The sequence below is a fragment of the Podarcis cretensis genome, assembly GCF_951804945.1.
Source record: "Podarcis cretensis genome assembly, chromosome: 2".
NCBI classification, from domain to species: Eukaryota; Metazoa; Chordata; class Lepidosauria; order Squamata; family Lacertidae; genus Podarcis; species Podarcis cretensis.
Window position 1 is genome coordinate 3,250,928 of NC_137171.1, and position 17,586 is coordinate 3,268,513.

At 45.6% G+C, this 17,586-nt stretch overlaps 1 protein-coding gene across 1 annotated transcript in view; it reads left to right on the top strand.

Annotated features, from left to right (window-relative positions):
* The first annotated feature begins 2,329 nt into the window (after positions 1-2,329).
* Positions 2,330-17,586, top strand: part of TNS2 (tensin 2) — a 133,998-nt gene continuing 118,741 nt past the window's right edge. Inside the window, exon 1 of the mRNA XM_079965777.1 lies at positions 2,330-2,490. Within this exon, the coding sequence (XP_079821903.1) occupies positions 2,389-2,490 (102 nt within the window). The 5' untranslated portion in view covers positions 2,330-2,388. The remainder of the gene's footprint in view (positions 2,491-17,586) is intronic.

Here is a 17,586-nt window from a genome sequence, read left to right on the forward strand (position 1 = left end):
GGAGCAGGTTTTTGCAAGTAAAGTTCAGAGGTGAAAGAAAGGTTGCTTGGACACAAAGCTTTGAAGCATGAGCCTGTACCTGGAAAGTGTGGGGCAAAAGGTCAGCGTGGATAAGCCCTCAGTTTAGACCATACCTGTCTAGATTAACTAATAGTATGACTTGGTATAAGGCAGCTTCCTATGTTCCTACATTTCCCTCTTTGCTGAACATCTGATCTCCTAAACTTGGACTATCTGAACACATCCTGAACCACCTGCAGCATTTGGCAGAGCTCTTTGCACATAGCTATATAGCTGAGCATGTCAGCTCCATTGTCCTTTAACAGCTGCGCTGTCCCCTGTGGGATGCTGCTGCTTCCTCCTTCTAGTCAGTAAGAATTTGTCACTTGCAAGCCTGGGGATGCCTTTGTTTGTAATGGTAATTAATACTTGCCTTTCCCCTTATTGCTAGGAAAATGGGGGGAGGACAGGAAGGATGTCTTTGGATAACGTGCTTTTAAATGCAGTATTAACTTTGGCTGAATTTAATTAACACCCAGTGATATCCACTTGTAGATTCCATGATGTGCACCTCATAGGTTGCTTTGCAAATTTCCCCATCCCCCAAATTAAAACTGGAGGCACGTCTCATTCTTATGTTCACAAAGTTCGTGTGCCTGGGAGCTGAGTTTTGGCATCAATTGCTGTTCTAGGGCATACCTCAGAGGGCAGGCAGTCTGCTGTGTCTCTCTCTGTCTGGAGCAATTGAATGATCTAGTCCAGGAGTAGGCAACCTAAGGCCCGGGGGCCGGATGCGGCTCAATCGCTTGCTCAGTTCAGCCCATGGACAGTCCAGGAATCAGCATGTTTTTACATGAGTAGAATGTATCCTTTTATTTAAAATGCACCTCTGGGTTATTTGTGGGGCATAGGAATTCGTTCATTCCCCCCCCCACAAAAAAATATAGTCCAGCCCACCGCATGGTCTGGTGGACCAGCCCATGGCTGAAAAAGGTTGCTGACTCCTGATCTAGTCACATCTGATGCAGAGACAGAGGAGAATTATTCTCCATCCCTCCACCAGAGGCTCATTGCAAGAAGGTATGGCCAGAGAGCACTGGTGAATCATGCAGGGAGGCAGCCGGCCCCCCTCCTCCTCACAGAAGCCAAAGTTCAGTTAAAGAATAAATTAATTTCTAGCTGTGCAAAAGTATGCCCTATTGCACAGCTTTGGCATCACTCATCTAGCCCCATCTGTGTGCTGTTTTGAGTGACTTGTTTTTGTCTGGAATTGTAAATCCTAAGAGCGAGCTCAGTTCCTTCAAGTGCTGCTTCTTATGCAGCCGAAACACCCAAGTAGGAGTTACTGGCAGATTAGGAAAGAGTTCCAAGGTCTGGAGAACCCTAATCATACTCATCCTAAGGCTGGGGAATCTCCCAAAGAGCCCAGTGTAAACTGAGCACACTTGGTGGCCACGGGAGGCTGGCAGGCTATTGGAGGGGGGGTGGAATGGAGCCTCTTGGGGGAAAGATTATGGCAGGCTGGCTGGAGCCCCAAACAAGGGCACCCACACTGCAACATTTTGTTACAGGTCCTACTTGTGCTTATCATTAGCAAGGGAAAGGCACATCCCTGACGGAGGAGTAGAGTAAGAGAAAGCCTGGCAAAGAGAGACAGGAAGTTCACACCAGGTATGGTTGCACATGCATATATTCCTGTTTAGGAAGTGGAAACCCAACTGCTGCTGCTGCTTTTTCCTCCCCCTCCTGAGATGCAGGCCCTGAAGCTGCTGACCCAGAGCACCAAAAGCTGGAAGGAAACAGGATACAGATCTGGCTGAATGGTACACATGTCTCTTTGTTACTCCAAAGCTGCTCTGGAGGGATTTTCCAGGGGATAATATGTTTCCAATTATCCCGTTACGCTCTTTGGAGTGCATGTGTTCTGACAAGGCATCCTCCCCATTTCCAACAATATGTCATCTCCCCCTGCGTTTCCCTCTCCATGTTATTCCCTGAAAAGGTTATGACCTTCTTCTCTGTATGTGCGCGCGCACACACACACACACACACACACACACACACGGCATACTAATCTACCTACATCTCAGGGGGCTCCACTTTGCCACCTGTTTACAGGCCCAGTTTTGCAAACTCACACAGCTTCATGTGGCATGGCTGAGTTTGCTCTGGCACTGAGCTAAATATTATTAAGACTGTGTGTGTGTGTGTGAGAGAGAGAGAGAGAGAGAGAGAGAGAGAGAGAGAGAGATGGAGAGCAAGGGGGTGGAAAGAGTGGGACAGGGAGGAGGAGTTTGTAAGGCAAGGCAGTTCCAAAGATCCAGAGAAGGGGGGGAAATACCCACAACTTTTGCCGGAGAAAGAGAGAGAGGAAGCAGAAGGGATCGTATGGGCTGGGAAGGAGGGTCCGATTGTTGGGGAACGGATTGCTGCTCTGCACCCCGGGGAAAAGGGAGCCCAAGAAGCGCCACAAGAATGCAGTTGACCAAGGTGTGTTACCTAACTCTCTCTCTCTCTTTCTCTTTCTCTGCACAGGCAAGCATGGAATAACAGGCTGCGTCATCTCATTAAAATTATTCAGCCAGAGACGCTGGCTGTTTTGTGGCAGACGATGGCAAGGGGCGTGAGTGTATGAGTGTCTAGATGTGTTTGTGTTTGACTTTCTGGCTAGAAGCATGGATGGAATGAATTCATCTCCAAAGTTTCATAGAGACTAGAAGCTGGGACACTTTTGTCTGCATGCAATGCAGTCTATTCCGTTCCCTACTTCTGCCTCCTTGCTTCTTGTATTCATTTACGCCTCTCTTTTTTTGCTGTTCCTGAATCAGGGTGTGTTAGTAAACAGTTCCTAAGAGAGCTTTAGTCAGAGTGACTGAACCCTCACAATGGCTGTGATTGTGCTTCTGCTAGAATAAAGCATTTAGCAGTTCCTGGCAGGGTGGGTGGAAGGGAAAAGGCGCACATCAGTGCTAGTGTCCATGTGCCGGCCGTTTTTGTGCATGTGCACTAGAGTCAGTTTTCATCCCACTCCCACATAGTTTTAACTTCCAGAGGCCCAACTTGAGCCTGAGGCTGCAATCCTCAAGAGTGTAAGTCTTGCTGGAATAAATGGGACTTATGCTCAGAGTAAACTTGCCTAGAATTACATTGTGTGTGTGGTGTGTATAAGACACCTCTGTGTATAAGACAACCCCTATTTTTAAGGACACCAATTTAAGAAAATAGGAGGGAGATTGCCCAGTGTATAAGATGACCCACAGTTTTTCACATAAATTTAAAGTAAAAACTAGTCTTATACATGTAAAAATATGGTATATATGATATGTATGCATGCAAATAAATAGTTAGAAAGGCATCCCTGGAGGCTAAGTGGGAGCTCTGTATTGTGCTCTTCTCTGAGTGGGTTGTTTGGACAACTGTTCTCAGTTGTGAACACCACACTTCAAACAGTCCTTTGCCTCCAGAGGTTGATGTTGATCACAGGGGCATGGAAACCTCTGAGGTACGGCTGAAAGAGCTGGATATGTTTTAGTGTGGAAAAGAGCAGATTAAGGGGAGGCGTGATAACTGTCTTTGAATATCTGAAGGGATTAAGGGGAGGCGTGATAACTGTCTTTGAATATCTGAAGGGCTGTCACATAGAAGATGAAGCAGGCTTGCTTTCAAGAACGGGGTGAAAGCAGCAGAGTTTGTGGAGCAGACTTGCATCAGGAGGTGAGGGTGGGCTCTCCGCAGCTGGAGGTGCTCAAGCAAAGCCTGGGCAGCTGTCTGCCAGGGATGCTGCAGTTGAGCAGGGTCCCCTTCCAATTCTAAGATGCTGTGGCAGTGCTTCACAAGGAAGAGGGGCAAGAAAAGAAGGACTGGTAAATAGGAACAAGTGGGTTGTATGAGAATCCCTCCCTACCCTGCCCTACAACCCACCCACTCACCCCAGAATTACAGTATAGTGGTCCACTCAATGCATCTGACAGGAGAGGACAGCTCTCTTGCTTTGAGAGAACAGCTGAATCTGCCACTGTGTCCCAGGTGTGTGAAACGAGGTTTCTGATCAAAAGACACTTTTTAAAGATCATTGCAGACACCTTTAGGAATGACAGGGGCAAAGCTTTCCTTAGCTGTGCACAGTCTTGAACCATTAAGATGTAACTGTGCAGCAACTGCAGTTTCCCTTAAAAAAACAAAAAACCTTTTGCTGCTTCGTGGGGTGATGGGGAGCATCTTGCAGCAGTTGGCAGCCAGTGGCTACTGTTCTGCCGCCCCACCCTTGCCCCTAAATTACCCTAAAATGGCACTTTCCAGAGGGATGTTGAGGGAGAGGGGGAAATAGAAGAGCTCTACTATTAAAGGATGTGGCAGAAAAGAAAAGGTGCCCCTGCAGTTATGAGGGCTGTGTTCCACCCCCCCCCCCCCGTTGGGGGCAGTATGCCTCTGAATCACAACTGGAGGGAATGCTTTTGTGCTCAGGTCCTGCTTGCGAGGTTCCTCCGGGGCTCTGGCTGGCCACTGTGAGAACAGGAAGCTGGACCAGAGGGACCTTTGGCCTGACCCAGCAGCCAGGCTCCTCTGATGCTCTTCGAAAACATTAAGTGTCTCCTGAAACTTCTGAAACCAAATGCCCCCTCTTAGCCATATGTGAATCAGGGTGAATTCAAGGAAGGGAATGGGGGAGAGATTTCATTTCATCTCTAAAATTGTAGACAGGTGTCAGTTTTGTTTGCTTGGTGCTGCTGTTTTGAACATGTATCAATATGGGGTTTTAAAATTAAAAATAAATACATGAAACCAAAAAGTTTATATGTTGCCTCTTGGCCCTAAAAAGGGGCTTCGAGGTGCTTTACAGCAATTGAAGACTTGTTACATTAAAAAATATAAATCCACAGCATTAAAACTGGTAAGACCAAGGCAGTATCCCACACCATACATTTACAACACACTTAAAACGTATTTCCCTCCCTCCCTCAAAAAGAATCCTGGGAAGTGCCGATTAAGAGTGCTGGGAATTGTAGCTCTGAGGGGTAAACTACAGTTCCCATGATTCTTATTGGTGGGAATGTGCTTTAGATGCACCGTGCGTATGCAGCTTCTGGTAAGATTAAAATACACTAAAAGCTGAGTGGAATAATAATTATTATTATTATTATTATTATTATTATTATTATTATTATTATTATTTATATCCCGCCCTCCCCAGCCAAAGCCGGGCTCAGGGCGGCTAACAATAATCAAATAATCAAACAATCAAATAATCACACATTCTAAAAATATTTCATTATAAAAATTAATTAAAATCAAATTAATGGCAATCGATTAAGCAAAATTCTGTGCAGGTTGCCAGAGAATACAAATGCCACAACCAATTCATTTAGAAAATTGCAGAGAAAGGGACCAAATTTCTCTGGCTTGATTCTTAATTTTTGGTCTTAAAAAAAATAATTATCCGCTAATTTGAACTTTGATGCAGAAATAGAGTAAATCGTTTTAAGAGCTGGCATTCCTGTAACCCAGGGTGGTGAACATCAGCCCCAAGGGCCAAATTGGCCTTAGAAGAAATATGTGTGAAAATGTGTATGAATTTCCATCCAGACTTTTTTTAAAAAATTGCATGTATCTTTGTTACATTTCTAAACCTAGGATTAAAAAAATGAGAAACTGAGAGAAATAAAAATTGAGACACTGGCCATCCCTACCTGGCACCGTAAAGCTCATCAGACAAGAACCATGGAAGAGATTGCACTATATTACAGAGCAAATGAAGAGCCTTTGGTGATGGGCAATAAAACAGAGGGGAGGGCAGGCAGGAGCTTAGCAGTGAACTCCAAGGTGAGAATGGAAGGTTTTCAAGCACGCAAGAGTGTCTGTTCAGCTGTGAAATGTGGGAGGCTATGTAATTGGTAATAGGCTTATAGGCAGGCAGGCATCCCAGGAGTTTCCTTAAGGGTGGGTCACAAGGCCACTGAGATTGCTGAGCGCAAGCAGCCCAGTTGCAAGTCTAGCTTCTCTGACCCCTTTTTATTCAGGTCCAGCCCAAGGCCAGCCTGAGGAAGAGCAGCAAATCCCTCCCCCCTCTTTGTATAGTATGTAAGGTGGATCAACTTATTTTATCACCTGGAGCAGAAAAATCTCACAAGCACCTTCTGTCTCTCTGGCAGTAGAACAAACCCAAGTGATTAAAAAAACCACTTACTGTCTTTCCATTACTTAGCAGATCCACTACCCAGAGGCAACAACCTTTCTTGGCCCCTGCTTCTGGGGCTGGAAGCAGTGCACACCATGCATTAAACACACACACACACCCCCCCCAAAGAATCCCAGGAACTGTAGTTTGCTAAGGGCATTAGGAATTGTAGCTCCATTGGGGGGGGGCACACAGCAGTTCCCAGGATTATTTTGCCAGGGTGGGTGTGTTGTGTGCTTTAAACTGTATGCAGAGAGATATTTAAGGCATGTAACACCAAGATGTCTTACCTGTGTTTATAAAACAGTGAGCAGTTTATGCTGGAGATGTAAAATACTCAGTGCTGACATCTTACATATTTTCTGGACCAAATAAGGAAGCTTTGGATTGATGTTATTAAAGGAATTGAAACAAGTACGGGACATACATTATATTACCAATGGACCCACTAGCAATTTTGTTTGGTTATATTGAAGATATAGTACCAATGGTTGGTAGAGAGATGGCCCTTTACTTATTGACTGCAGCCTGTATAGCTATTGCTTATAACGAATAAATTTGATCCCCAACCCTGGATGATTGACTGGCTAAAGTTTGGCATATAGCTTCCATGGCTAAACTGACTAAAATGATTCAAGGTCAAAGTGGGTAGACAGAAGTATGACAATTTTCTTTAAAAATAAGCTGATGCAACAAGGTACAAGAAAACCTAAATCCACATGCTTTGTTGGGAATATTGTGAGATTCTGATGTATGGATTTAGCAAGGTTTCTAGAATAGTAGGATGAGAGTCACCTAATTAACCCCGTCAGCAGAAGCCTCTCCCCACACTCATGAAACTGGCTCCAGGGGGTGGAGTCAGAAGGAACCCCCCCCCCCATAACAGCATGCTTGTGCAGATGGAATATTTTTAATAGTGCCACACTGAATTCCACCCATGGTTAACGTTTACCTTGTTTAAATGTACTTGATTTTTTTCAAAATTATTATTGTGTTTCTCCCCACTCACCTTTGCTTGCACACTGTTAAATACAAAAATTCTGCCCTCAAAAGATACTCAGAGAGAGCAATTCTGCTGTCAGGGCAGGCAAATAAATGGCTTGTCAGACCAGAGCCTCTCTTTCAGCATCTACATTTTCTTGCCTCCCTCCCCACCCATCTTGCTTGCTATAGAAGCCCCTCTCTCTCCCTTCCTTCCTTTCTGTTCCTCTGTGCTTGTTGGCTTAGTCCAATTCAGAGGACGTTCTTTGCATTTTTTGAGGTTAAAACTTCTGGTGGGGGGGATTTTTTTGGACAGAGCAAGGGCAGCAAGTTGGGTATGAGCACAGCTCAGAAAGATTGGCTCAAGTGGCGAAAAAACAAACCAACCCACAGGCGCCTAATCCAAGGAGCCTCTTGAGGGGCTGATTGGCAGGGGAAAGAGGGTTTTTGAGAAGATCGGTGTAGGGATCAGTCACTGTGGCTACTGAAGAGCATAATAGCATAAAGCAGCTTTCTCCCAGCATGGTCTTGTTGGACTCCAACTCCCATCAGCCCCTGCCATAAGAATATAAAATGTGTCCTGCTGAATCCAGCCAATGGGCCATCTAGTCTAGCATCCTGTTCTCACAGCGGCCAACCAGGTTCCTGTGGGAAACCCCCATGCAGGACCTGAGCGCAAGAGCCCTCTCCCCTCGGACAGTTTCCAGTCCTGCTTCCAACTGTGGAGGCAGAGCATGGTCATTGTGGTGAGGAGCTGTTGATGGCTTTACCCTCCATGAATTGGTCTAATCCTCTTTTAAAGCCTCCCATGTGAGCGAGTTCCATAGTCTAACTGCGCTGTGTGAAGAAGGACTCTTGCATTCTGGAGTAAGAGGAGGAGACTTTGACACAGAGAAGCATCCTAATGCCACATGGAACATCTTGTATTGTCCTGACAATTCTGCGTCACTTTGTGGATTGCTTACATTGTAATATGATTCTCCTGAGTCGGCTGGACAGGGGCTACTACCATTTTATAGTTCCCAGAACTCCATCTGGGTAGTTAGCAAAGCAGTGTGATATGCGTGTGCATTTGGCATTTCCTCTCTTTAATCCTTTCTGTCACCCACACACACACAGGCTTGCGTGCTCTGTTTGCTGCCTGCTTTGTGGGATTCTGACTTTTCATGCTAATCAGTTTTTGGTTACATAGCAGAGACGTGGTTACTCAGTTCTGGTATGTGATGTCATTTATGACTTGCTTCCTGCTTTAATTAAAAAGACCCGGGGGAATAAATATATGACCTCATTATCAAGATGGGACATTTGAAGTTTTCAAAGAGTCTAGATGAGTAGCTGTTTTTATTTGTGCCATGCTCTACTAATGGCCCCAAAGGAATCAGGCAGACCACTCCACGGAGCGGAAAGCCTGGGCACCTCCCTTCAGAAGAAGGGCCACAGCTCAGTGGCGGAGCACCTGTTCTACAGGCAGATAGTCCCAGGTTCAATCACCAGCATCTCCAGGTGGGACTGAGAGACAGCCCTGCCTGAAACACTGGAGAGCTGCTGTCAGTCAGTGCAGACAACACTCAGCTTGAAGGACCAATGAGGTTAGGCAAATTCCTATGTTCCTATGCAGTCATTGCTCTGCTGCGAACTGCACCTTGATTTCGTTCATACTTGGTTTTATCAACCAAAGGACCCTTATGCAGCAGGGGTGGGGAGCCTTTGACTCTCTGCAGATGTTGGACCGCAGATGTGCATATCACACAACTGTCCTGTTTTAAGTGGGACATCCCAGAATTACAGAAGCTGCCCCAGCTTCTGAGTGTATCCTGGGGTGCCCCATTTTGGCTCCCATTCTCTGACACACGTTTTTTGGTCTCACACTCTCACCTTGTGCTTGTGTGCCACCCCCTCCTCTTCCTCTTCCACCACAATGGTGGGGGGCGGGCAGTCATGGGGGGGTGAGAGGCGATGGGGCCTCCATCAAGGTCATGTCCCAATTAGCCTCACTGGGATGTTGGAGAGTATGCACCAGCCCCAGCTGATGGGCTCTTACTGCTGGTCTGGAGCAGCCAAGGGGAGAAAAGGAGGAGGCTGGGCTACTTTAAAGGGTGTGGCGCACTGTAAATTCACTGTGTTGTGCCATCTTGGACACTTTGAAATTGTTTGATTAAGAGACTTTCAGAAGTCTTGAGACCTCCTTCTTATTGACTGCCTGAGCCCAAGCAATAAAACATTTGCTGAAATACTCTTTATTTTGCTATGTATGCTATCTCTGCTGCTTCTCTGCAAGAAACTACCTTTATTTTGTAAGAGTTTTTTCCTAGAGACCGTCTAGACTCAGGGGCGTTCCGAGGCGGGGCCGGGGGGGGCAGTCCAACCCGGGTGCCATTCCAAAGGAGGGGTGACAAATGATTGGCGGCATCTCCAGGGCACACGTCACTCACCGCACCATGCCCCCGGGGTGCTTGCCATGCCCCCTGGGACACGCACCATGCCCCCTGGGACGAGCACCACTCCGGGCACCAGAGCAGCTGGAGAGCTAGCCTCTGTCTAGACTGCTTGCTAACATGCTAAGCTGGGTCAAGAACCCTTTTTCAAGAAAGTGAAGGGAGCCAAGCACCTTGAGTGGAGCAGGCAGGGGAGTCCCGGGCCTTTAAACAGTTCACAAAATGGCGCTTGCAAGATGCTAAAGCTGAAAATGAGAGGTCTTATTGCTGGAGGGACCGTGTGTGCGTATGTGCCAAAAACAGGGAAAGGGGGAGAATATTTTTTAAAAAAACAAAACAAAACCCTTTACATCAAAGTTGAGAACCATATGTTGTTGGACTCCAACTCCCATCAGCCTCAGCCAGCATAACCAATGATCACGGATGATGAGGTCTGTGTAGTCAAGCAACATCTGAAGGGCCATAAGTCTCCCATCCCTGTCAACCCAGAGGCTCTATTTTTACAGAAAAACTGCACTGGCAGCCCTATTTAATTAAAGGGATTGCTTATGTGTCTGTGTGTATACATATACTCCAGCTAATTGATTATAAAGAATGCAAACCTGAAATCCTTCAGCTGTCATGTACTATGATGGGCATTTGCAAGTTGGAGAATTGTGTGCAGCCATCCAAAAGCAACTTTCTTTATCTTACATAAAGAACGGTTGTTTTTCTAGTTATTCCAGGTGTCTAGTTGCCAAAGAAGCCTCCTTTGGGTAGAACTGGATACATTTTGTGTAAGATTTTTAGGAATATTTAATAGTGGACCTCAGTTCAGGATGGGTTTCCTTCTTCTTTCTCCTACAATCATGAGATGTCATAAGGTTGTCATGTGAGTGACAGGTGGGCAGCACCCACAGCTCAAATTCGACCTGTGATGCCAATCCTGATAAGGATCTGGCCCATGGAGCCAAAAAGGTACCCGCCCCTGTCTTGGATCTTGTGAGTTACTTCCGGGTCTGGTTACACTCTTGTGCTGAATCCAGCTAAGTCATTGCGTGAATGGAGCAACTTCTGCAAGCACAATGGAGCTTTGTCCTCCTTCTCCCCCTTGTGTTCTTATACAATTTAGGAACTCTCACCATTTTGGAACTAACCTAAGTTTTGCTTGCCTGTGTCTTCTGAATTCTGTATGGAAAAGCACATGAAACCATTTTTAACCTACAAAACATGTAGTCTTTTTCTATTTTCAATGCTAAAGGAAGAGGAGAACTTTGGAAGAAACTCACAAGCGCATATTTTAAAGGTCTAATAGCCTGCATTTCCATGCTTTACTTGGCTGCATGTTTTGTGATTTTAAATCTCTGCTGGGGTTGTCTCACCAAAGAGTACTTGCTCCAAACCTGGATCATCCATGGAATTCTCCTTTCTATATTTTAATTTTTCCTTACCAACCAACACTGAGGAGAGGAAGGGGCAGTTCCATTGCGCTCATGGAAGTTGTTCTGCACATGCAGTGATTTAATTAGATACAACCCCATGATTTTCTGAAAAATAATATTTTTAGGGTCACCGAATTCTACAATAAAATCTGGCCTCCTGTATACGTTATGCAAGTTAAGCAAAGCCACATGATCCACAGCAACTGTACCTGTTGACCTGAGGCAGTTGTTAACATAGTCTGTAATAAGAAGATTAGACAACTTCATAGTGGATAAGGTGATCTGTGATTACAACTTGTGATGGCTCTGTGACGCCTCCGAGAGCAGAGCCAGCGTGCCAGTCAATACCAGTTGCTGAGGCAAAACAGCGTGAGGGGGCTCCGTTGCCCTCATGGCCCACCAGGGGAAAGAAGATGCCTGGTAGATGGACCCTTGGTCTGGTCCAGCATGGAAACTCAGTCTCTTGTGTTAATGAGAAACTCTGGAAAGGTAAATGTCAGGTGTCAGGGAAGCCAGCTTTGGCTCCTCCTGCTGTTCTTAGCTGTATGATTTTAAAGCTGTACTATTCGGTCTAACATAGCCAAACTAAGGGGCTAATGGAGAGGGAAGCTGTGTGTGTGTGTGTGTGTGTGTGTGTGAGAGAGAGAGAGAGAGAGAGAGAGAGAGAGAGAGAGAGAGAGAGCAATTTGATTCCAAGGGAGCCTCTCAGGACCTGGACTGCTGCACTCATTTTCCCAGTCTCATTTGTCTGAAGTAGAAAAGGAGAAATTGGAAATGGAATTCCTGAGGCCTTGTTTCTTACTGGAATTCAGTCGTGATGAGCAGCTCAAATACCCTCCCAAACGCCAAACTGCTGCTGCAACCCCCTGCCTGAGACAATGGAAAAAACTGCAATATGCATGGCTTGGACTGTAGCCCTTGACTGGGAGTGAGTGAACCAAGCGAAAGATTTGCCTGTCCCTGCTGTGAGACGTCTCCGTCAGCCAAACTAGGAGTCATCCAGCCCTTGATTCCTCAGTTTAAGGAACCAGCCCCCCCCCCCCAAGCCTCTGGCCATGGATCTTGGCCTTTACCCAGGGAGGAGGTACGGAGCACTGACACATTTAAAACATGTGGCTCTCCCCAAAGTACCCTGGGAAATGTAGTTCATCCCTTAAAGAGCTACTATCCTTGGCACCATAAACAAACTTCAGTTCCCAGGAGTCAGGAGGGGAAGGGCAAAGTCATGCGCCTTAAATATGCCTTAAATATACAGTGTGTGTCAGAAGCAACACCTTCTCTGGAGGATTAAGATTCTTCTGAAGTTGTGCAGGGGCCCCTCTGAACACCGAGGGGCCCCAGCCCCTTCCAAGCCCACAGGAACATATACCGAAGCCTTGAATTCCCGAAGGGTAAGGGTCCTGTGTGGTGTGGAGCACAGAGGGCTGGACTTTGGGCTAAACTAGGCATTTCTACGTATACCTGGACCTGGTGATGAAAACCACCACAGCACTTCTGGCTTTCCTCCTCATTGCTTGTGGAAAATCTACCTGGTGGCCTGACTCTGCAACAGTCAATACGTTTCCTTCCTATCCCTGCTTCCCCTTATTTATTTATTTATTTCATCTTTACATTTCTATCCCACCTTTCCTCCAAGGAGCTCAGGGTGGTGTATATAGTTATCTCCCCTCCCCATTTTATCCTCACAACAGCCCTTTGAGGTACTTTAAGCCGAGAGATGGTGACTGGTCTTTGTCCGGCCAGCCCAGGACATTTTGGCACCTGAGGCAACCACAGCATGGTGGTCCCCTTCTCACTCGGGAAGAAAGAGGGAGTGAAGACCAAACCAGGAACAAAAGAAAAACAAATATCTGCTTCGGATCCTGCCTCCTGAGGTGGTCACTTTACCTTGCCTCATGTGATCAGTTCATGTTCTAGAATCTAGACATTGCTGAGGGGAGGCACAAATTTACTGGATGATGTTTGGTTTAGCCTTTGGTCTGAGGAGACTGAGCTTTAGCAGGGTTAGCCTATAACATTTGGCTGCCTGAGGTGAAGGAAAAGATGGCTCCTCTCTCCATTCCACACACAGAAGCAGACCCTGCTGGCGGTTGAATCTTACTTCAACAGTGGCAGTGGGGCACCACCTCTGATGCTCCTGAGGGCCAAGGGCTACCTCAGAGAAGACAAGGCACACACCGCTCTGTCTGTTCCGACCCCTCAGCATATGCCACCTGAGGCATCTGTCTCACTCTGCTCAATGGCAGGGCCGGCCCTCAGCTTCAGATCCCTGCTTGGCATCGGTGGCCCCTGCCCAGATCTCAGGCTGACAATCCATAGGTTATCAACCAGAGAACATGCTGTGTGCCCACATGCTTCCTCCTGATCTCATCATTCACACACCTGGCTGCAGCGCTTCTACCTGGCTTGTTAGGCCACAGTTGCCCATGGCTCTGTTCCCTGTCTTAAAGCCGACTGCGTTTTTTCCGGTTTTATAACCAGAAGTTCAAACTGTGTGCCATGTTAGTCTTTTTCTTAGCACCTCTGAGTTTTAGCAGCTATAGAAGGGCTTTTTGTAGATTGTATGTGTCTTGACAAGAGTTGGCGAGGCCTCTTTAATGGTTTGGTGCTTAAGGAAAGACGGTGTTGAGTCAAGGAAGGAGAGATATCGTTGAAGAATCACAACATAAGTAAATTCTTCACATTCTCATGTAAAATTGTAGAAATATCATTTCAGGTTCACATTCAGGCTATGATGCCTGCTCACCCAGCTGCGGAATGATCTGCCTGAGAAGACTGTGGAATAATCTGAGGAGAAGTCTAGGCCAGGGGTCAGCAACCTAAGGCCCATGGGCTGGAAGTGGCCCACGGAGGTCGTTTGACCGGCCCACAAGCTGCCCCTGAACTGAGATGCCCACTCAGGCGCTGTGCTAAACTGGCACAGCATGGCACGGGGACTCGCTTACATGGTGCCGAAAATCACATCTGTGCAGATGCCAAAAATCGCGGGCGTGATCCAGCCCACAGAGGGATCTCTGTGGGACCGGCCCAGGCAAGATAACCTTGCTGACCCCTGGTCTAGGCAGTGCCATATGACCTCTCAGGATGCAAGTACAGGGGATCCCTGTTGCTTCCATAGTGTGCTGAGTAAAAAGCAGTAATTGTTACCTTGCCCTGACAGAAAGGTTTAATACAAGTGGTACCTCGTGTTATGTACCATCCTCCTTACGAATGCTTTGGGTTACGCGCTCCGCTAACCCGGAAGTAGATGCCCCTTGTTGCGAACTTTGCCCCAGGATGCGAGCGGAAATCACGCTCCGGTGGCATGGCAGCAGCGGGAGGCGCCATTAGCGAAAGTGCTCCTCATGTTACAAGTGGTTTCTGGTTACGAACGGACCTCCGGAACGGATTAAGTACATAACTGTACTGCTGATTCACTTCACTATGGGAATATGGGATAGTCCCAATTAACAGTAGCACACTAGAACAAAAGTGTCTGAAATATCATGCCGTAGGACATTTCAGGGCTCCTCCAGATGCCCTGTTTATTGAGCATTTATCTTGATTTACTTCCACAAGCATATTTGGCGTGCAGGTTAAATTATATCCTGTCTTTATTGAGCATTGATCCTGATTTGCTGGCACAAAGTTTATTTATGTGGAGTGGAGGTTAGATTATATCCTGTCTTTATTTGATTTGTTGGTGGGTAGGGGTTGTTATATGAGAATGAACATTCATTCTGATTTGCTTGCGGGGTGTTTATACATCTTCCCATTAATCATATCTTCATTCTACAATTTTCAAGGGATTAAAGCACTCTGACACGACAAACCTATTTTTAAAGCAAACAGACGTTTTGTGGTTAGGAAAGAAATGGCAAAATGCATCAAAAAGTCTAGGATGAACAAAGGATTAATGGGAAGACTCCACAAGCAAATCAGGATGAATGCAGGATGAATCCTCATTGTCTTTGTAAACAAATGAAAGCAAAGTCTCAGTGTAGACTGGGAATAGTCTAACTACCACATAATCTTTGGGATGAATACTGAATGAACAGGTTGTCTGAAGTGGCCCTAAATATCCCAGCATGTGTTTGAATTCCTTCCTGCCAAAGACTGAGTTCAGAGCTGCCCTTAGCCTTCAAGGGGACACAAGACGCTTTGTGTTTTTCAAATGGAAAGTCCATGGCTCATCAGTATTACATCCAGTCCAGATGCATTGACATCATAAATGGGAGGTATAGGAGGATAAAGGATGGGCAAAGGCCCACTGAGAAAACTATCCTGCTCACCTTTTGACCTCCCCTCAGCTGGCAGAGTTTTATGACAGGATAAAGGTAAAGGGACCCCTGACCATTAGGTCCAATCGTGACCGACTCTGGGGTTGCAGTGCTCATCTCGCTTTATTGGCTGAGGGAGACGGCATACAGCTTCCGGGTTATGTCGCCAGCATGACTAAGCTGCTTCTGGTGAACCAGAGCAGCACATGGAAACGCTGTTTACCTTCCCGCCGGAGCGGTACCTATTTATCTACTTGCACTTTGATGTGCTTTCGAACTGCTAGGTTGGCAGGAGCAGGGACCAAACAATGGGAGCTCACCCCGTTGCAGGGATTCGAACCGCCGACCTTCTGATTGGCAAGCCCTAGGCTCTGTTGTACTAAACATATATACTTGCAATTATTATTTACTTCTGATAAAGCATTGTTATTTGTTTGCCTCACTCTTCCTTCAGAAGGCAGTAAAGTCACTAATCCTTCATCTGTCTCTATCCTAACATACTCATTAAGCTCTGGTGTGTATCTCATTCCAAATCCTTGAGAGAGATTCTGAACTATCAGGAGAATATTTCAAGTCATTGGCTCTTATTGCTCAACCAATTGTCCTGGGCTATTAACATGTTTTTTTCTAGTTAAGTTTTTATCAGCATCCTTAACACCTTCTTTCCTATATGGTTTACATACATTATTTACAATGTTTTTAGCTCTTCCTGGAAAAGAGGGTAAATCGGGCTAACAAGAAATAAAGATTAAATCTAAAAAAACATACATGATGATTCATGGTTAGCTATATACAAAGGAATTTCTTCTCTTCCTGTCAAGCACTTCAGGTCATTGCAATCAGTGTCCCAAGACCAATAAGCTTTCTAAAGAAAACATTCCCTTTTCAGGCTATTACATGCAATAGTCACCATTTGCAAAACAAAAGGCAACATTTAGTCTTTTATACGAAGCTTTCTGTGCCGCTCTCCTGTGTGCACTTGTTCACAGGATAGACATTCTTCTCCACAGCTCACAAATACAACTAAGAATTTCCTTGACCATGGTTCCTTCCTGGTCCTCAATTAATAAGGTTGTTTGCTGAGATAAATAGAGTTTTATTACGGTAGGGCCAGGAATGTGTGTTGAACCATCAGAGCTACATTTCAGAAAAGAAAAGAAAAAACCCGTTTCACCTAAGACTGACATTTGCTAATATGGACCAGTGGTTAATCAGGGTGCTGGACTTAAGACCAGGGAGGCCTGGGTTCACATCCCCACTCAATCACAAAGGTCATTGAGTGAGCTGGGTCAGTCACTCTCAGCCACTTCACCATGCAGGATTGTTGTGGTGATAAAATGGGGGCGGGAGACACATGTATCTCTGAGGAGGGGGTTATGCATGTAATAAATTTATAAATAATTTTTCATTTTTTCCAGTAGTCCAAACACCTACACTCAAACATTCTTGCTGCATTAAAAATACATTTCCCAATACAGATGAAATATCCTCTCTTGGCACAAGGGCACTTCCTTCCTTGGACTTCCACTCACTAGGATAACGATAACCTCTTTGTGGCCAATTTTATTGCCAGTCTCTTAAAAAAGGTACTTTCCCCACTAAAGCAGCAGTCCTAACTGTTATGTACTGAAGTTCTCACCCTGGGCCAGCAGGGTTATGCAAATGAAGGATCGAAAGTGACGTTCAGTGATTGGATAGTTTGTATGCAAATGAAGGATTGAAAGTGACGTTCAGTGATTGGATAGTTACAGAAAATGGTTACTGTTGCATTCTAGTGGAGCTCTATATAAGCAGGCTGGCTGAGCTCCTCAGTTCAGTTCTGTTCCAGCTTACAAATAAAGAGCTGCTTTGGAAGAATTGCTGTCTCGTCTGATATGTTCGCCCACAACCTAACACTAACGTGTCTACTCAGAAGTAAATGCCATTGAATTCTATAAAGCTTAGGGAAAACCTAACAACATGGTAGCAGGGCCGGATTTAGATGGCAAGCGGCCCTCGGCTACTCCACTTGTGAGGCCCCTCCCAACCCCCCACCCTCACGACAAAACTGAATGAAGCCAAGGATGATGATGGGCATTTAAAATTCTGCAATTCATGATTTCTCCTCTAAAGGACATCTGAAAACTTCATCAAAATTTGTTTGTCTAAGTTTGTTTTTTTTTTTAAATATTAATTTTTATTGATTTTTCAAACAAGTAATAAAAGCTCAACAAAACAGACAAAAGAAAAACAAAAAACAGATAAGGTACATAACAATTAAACCCATGTAACTTTAAATTCCTCATTTCATACCCTTCTTTCTTTTGACTTCCCCA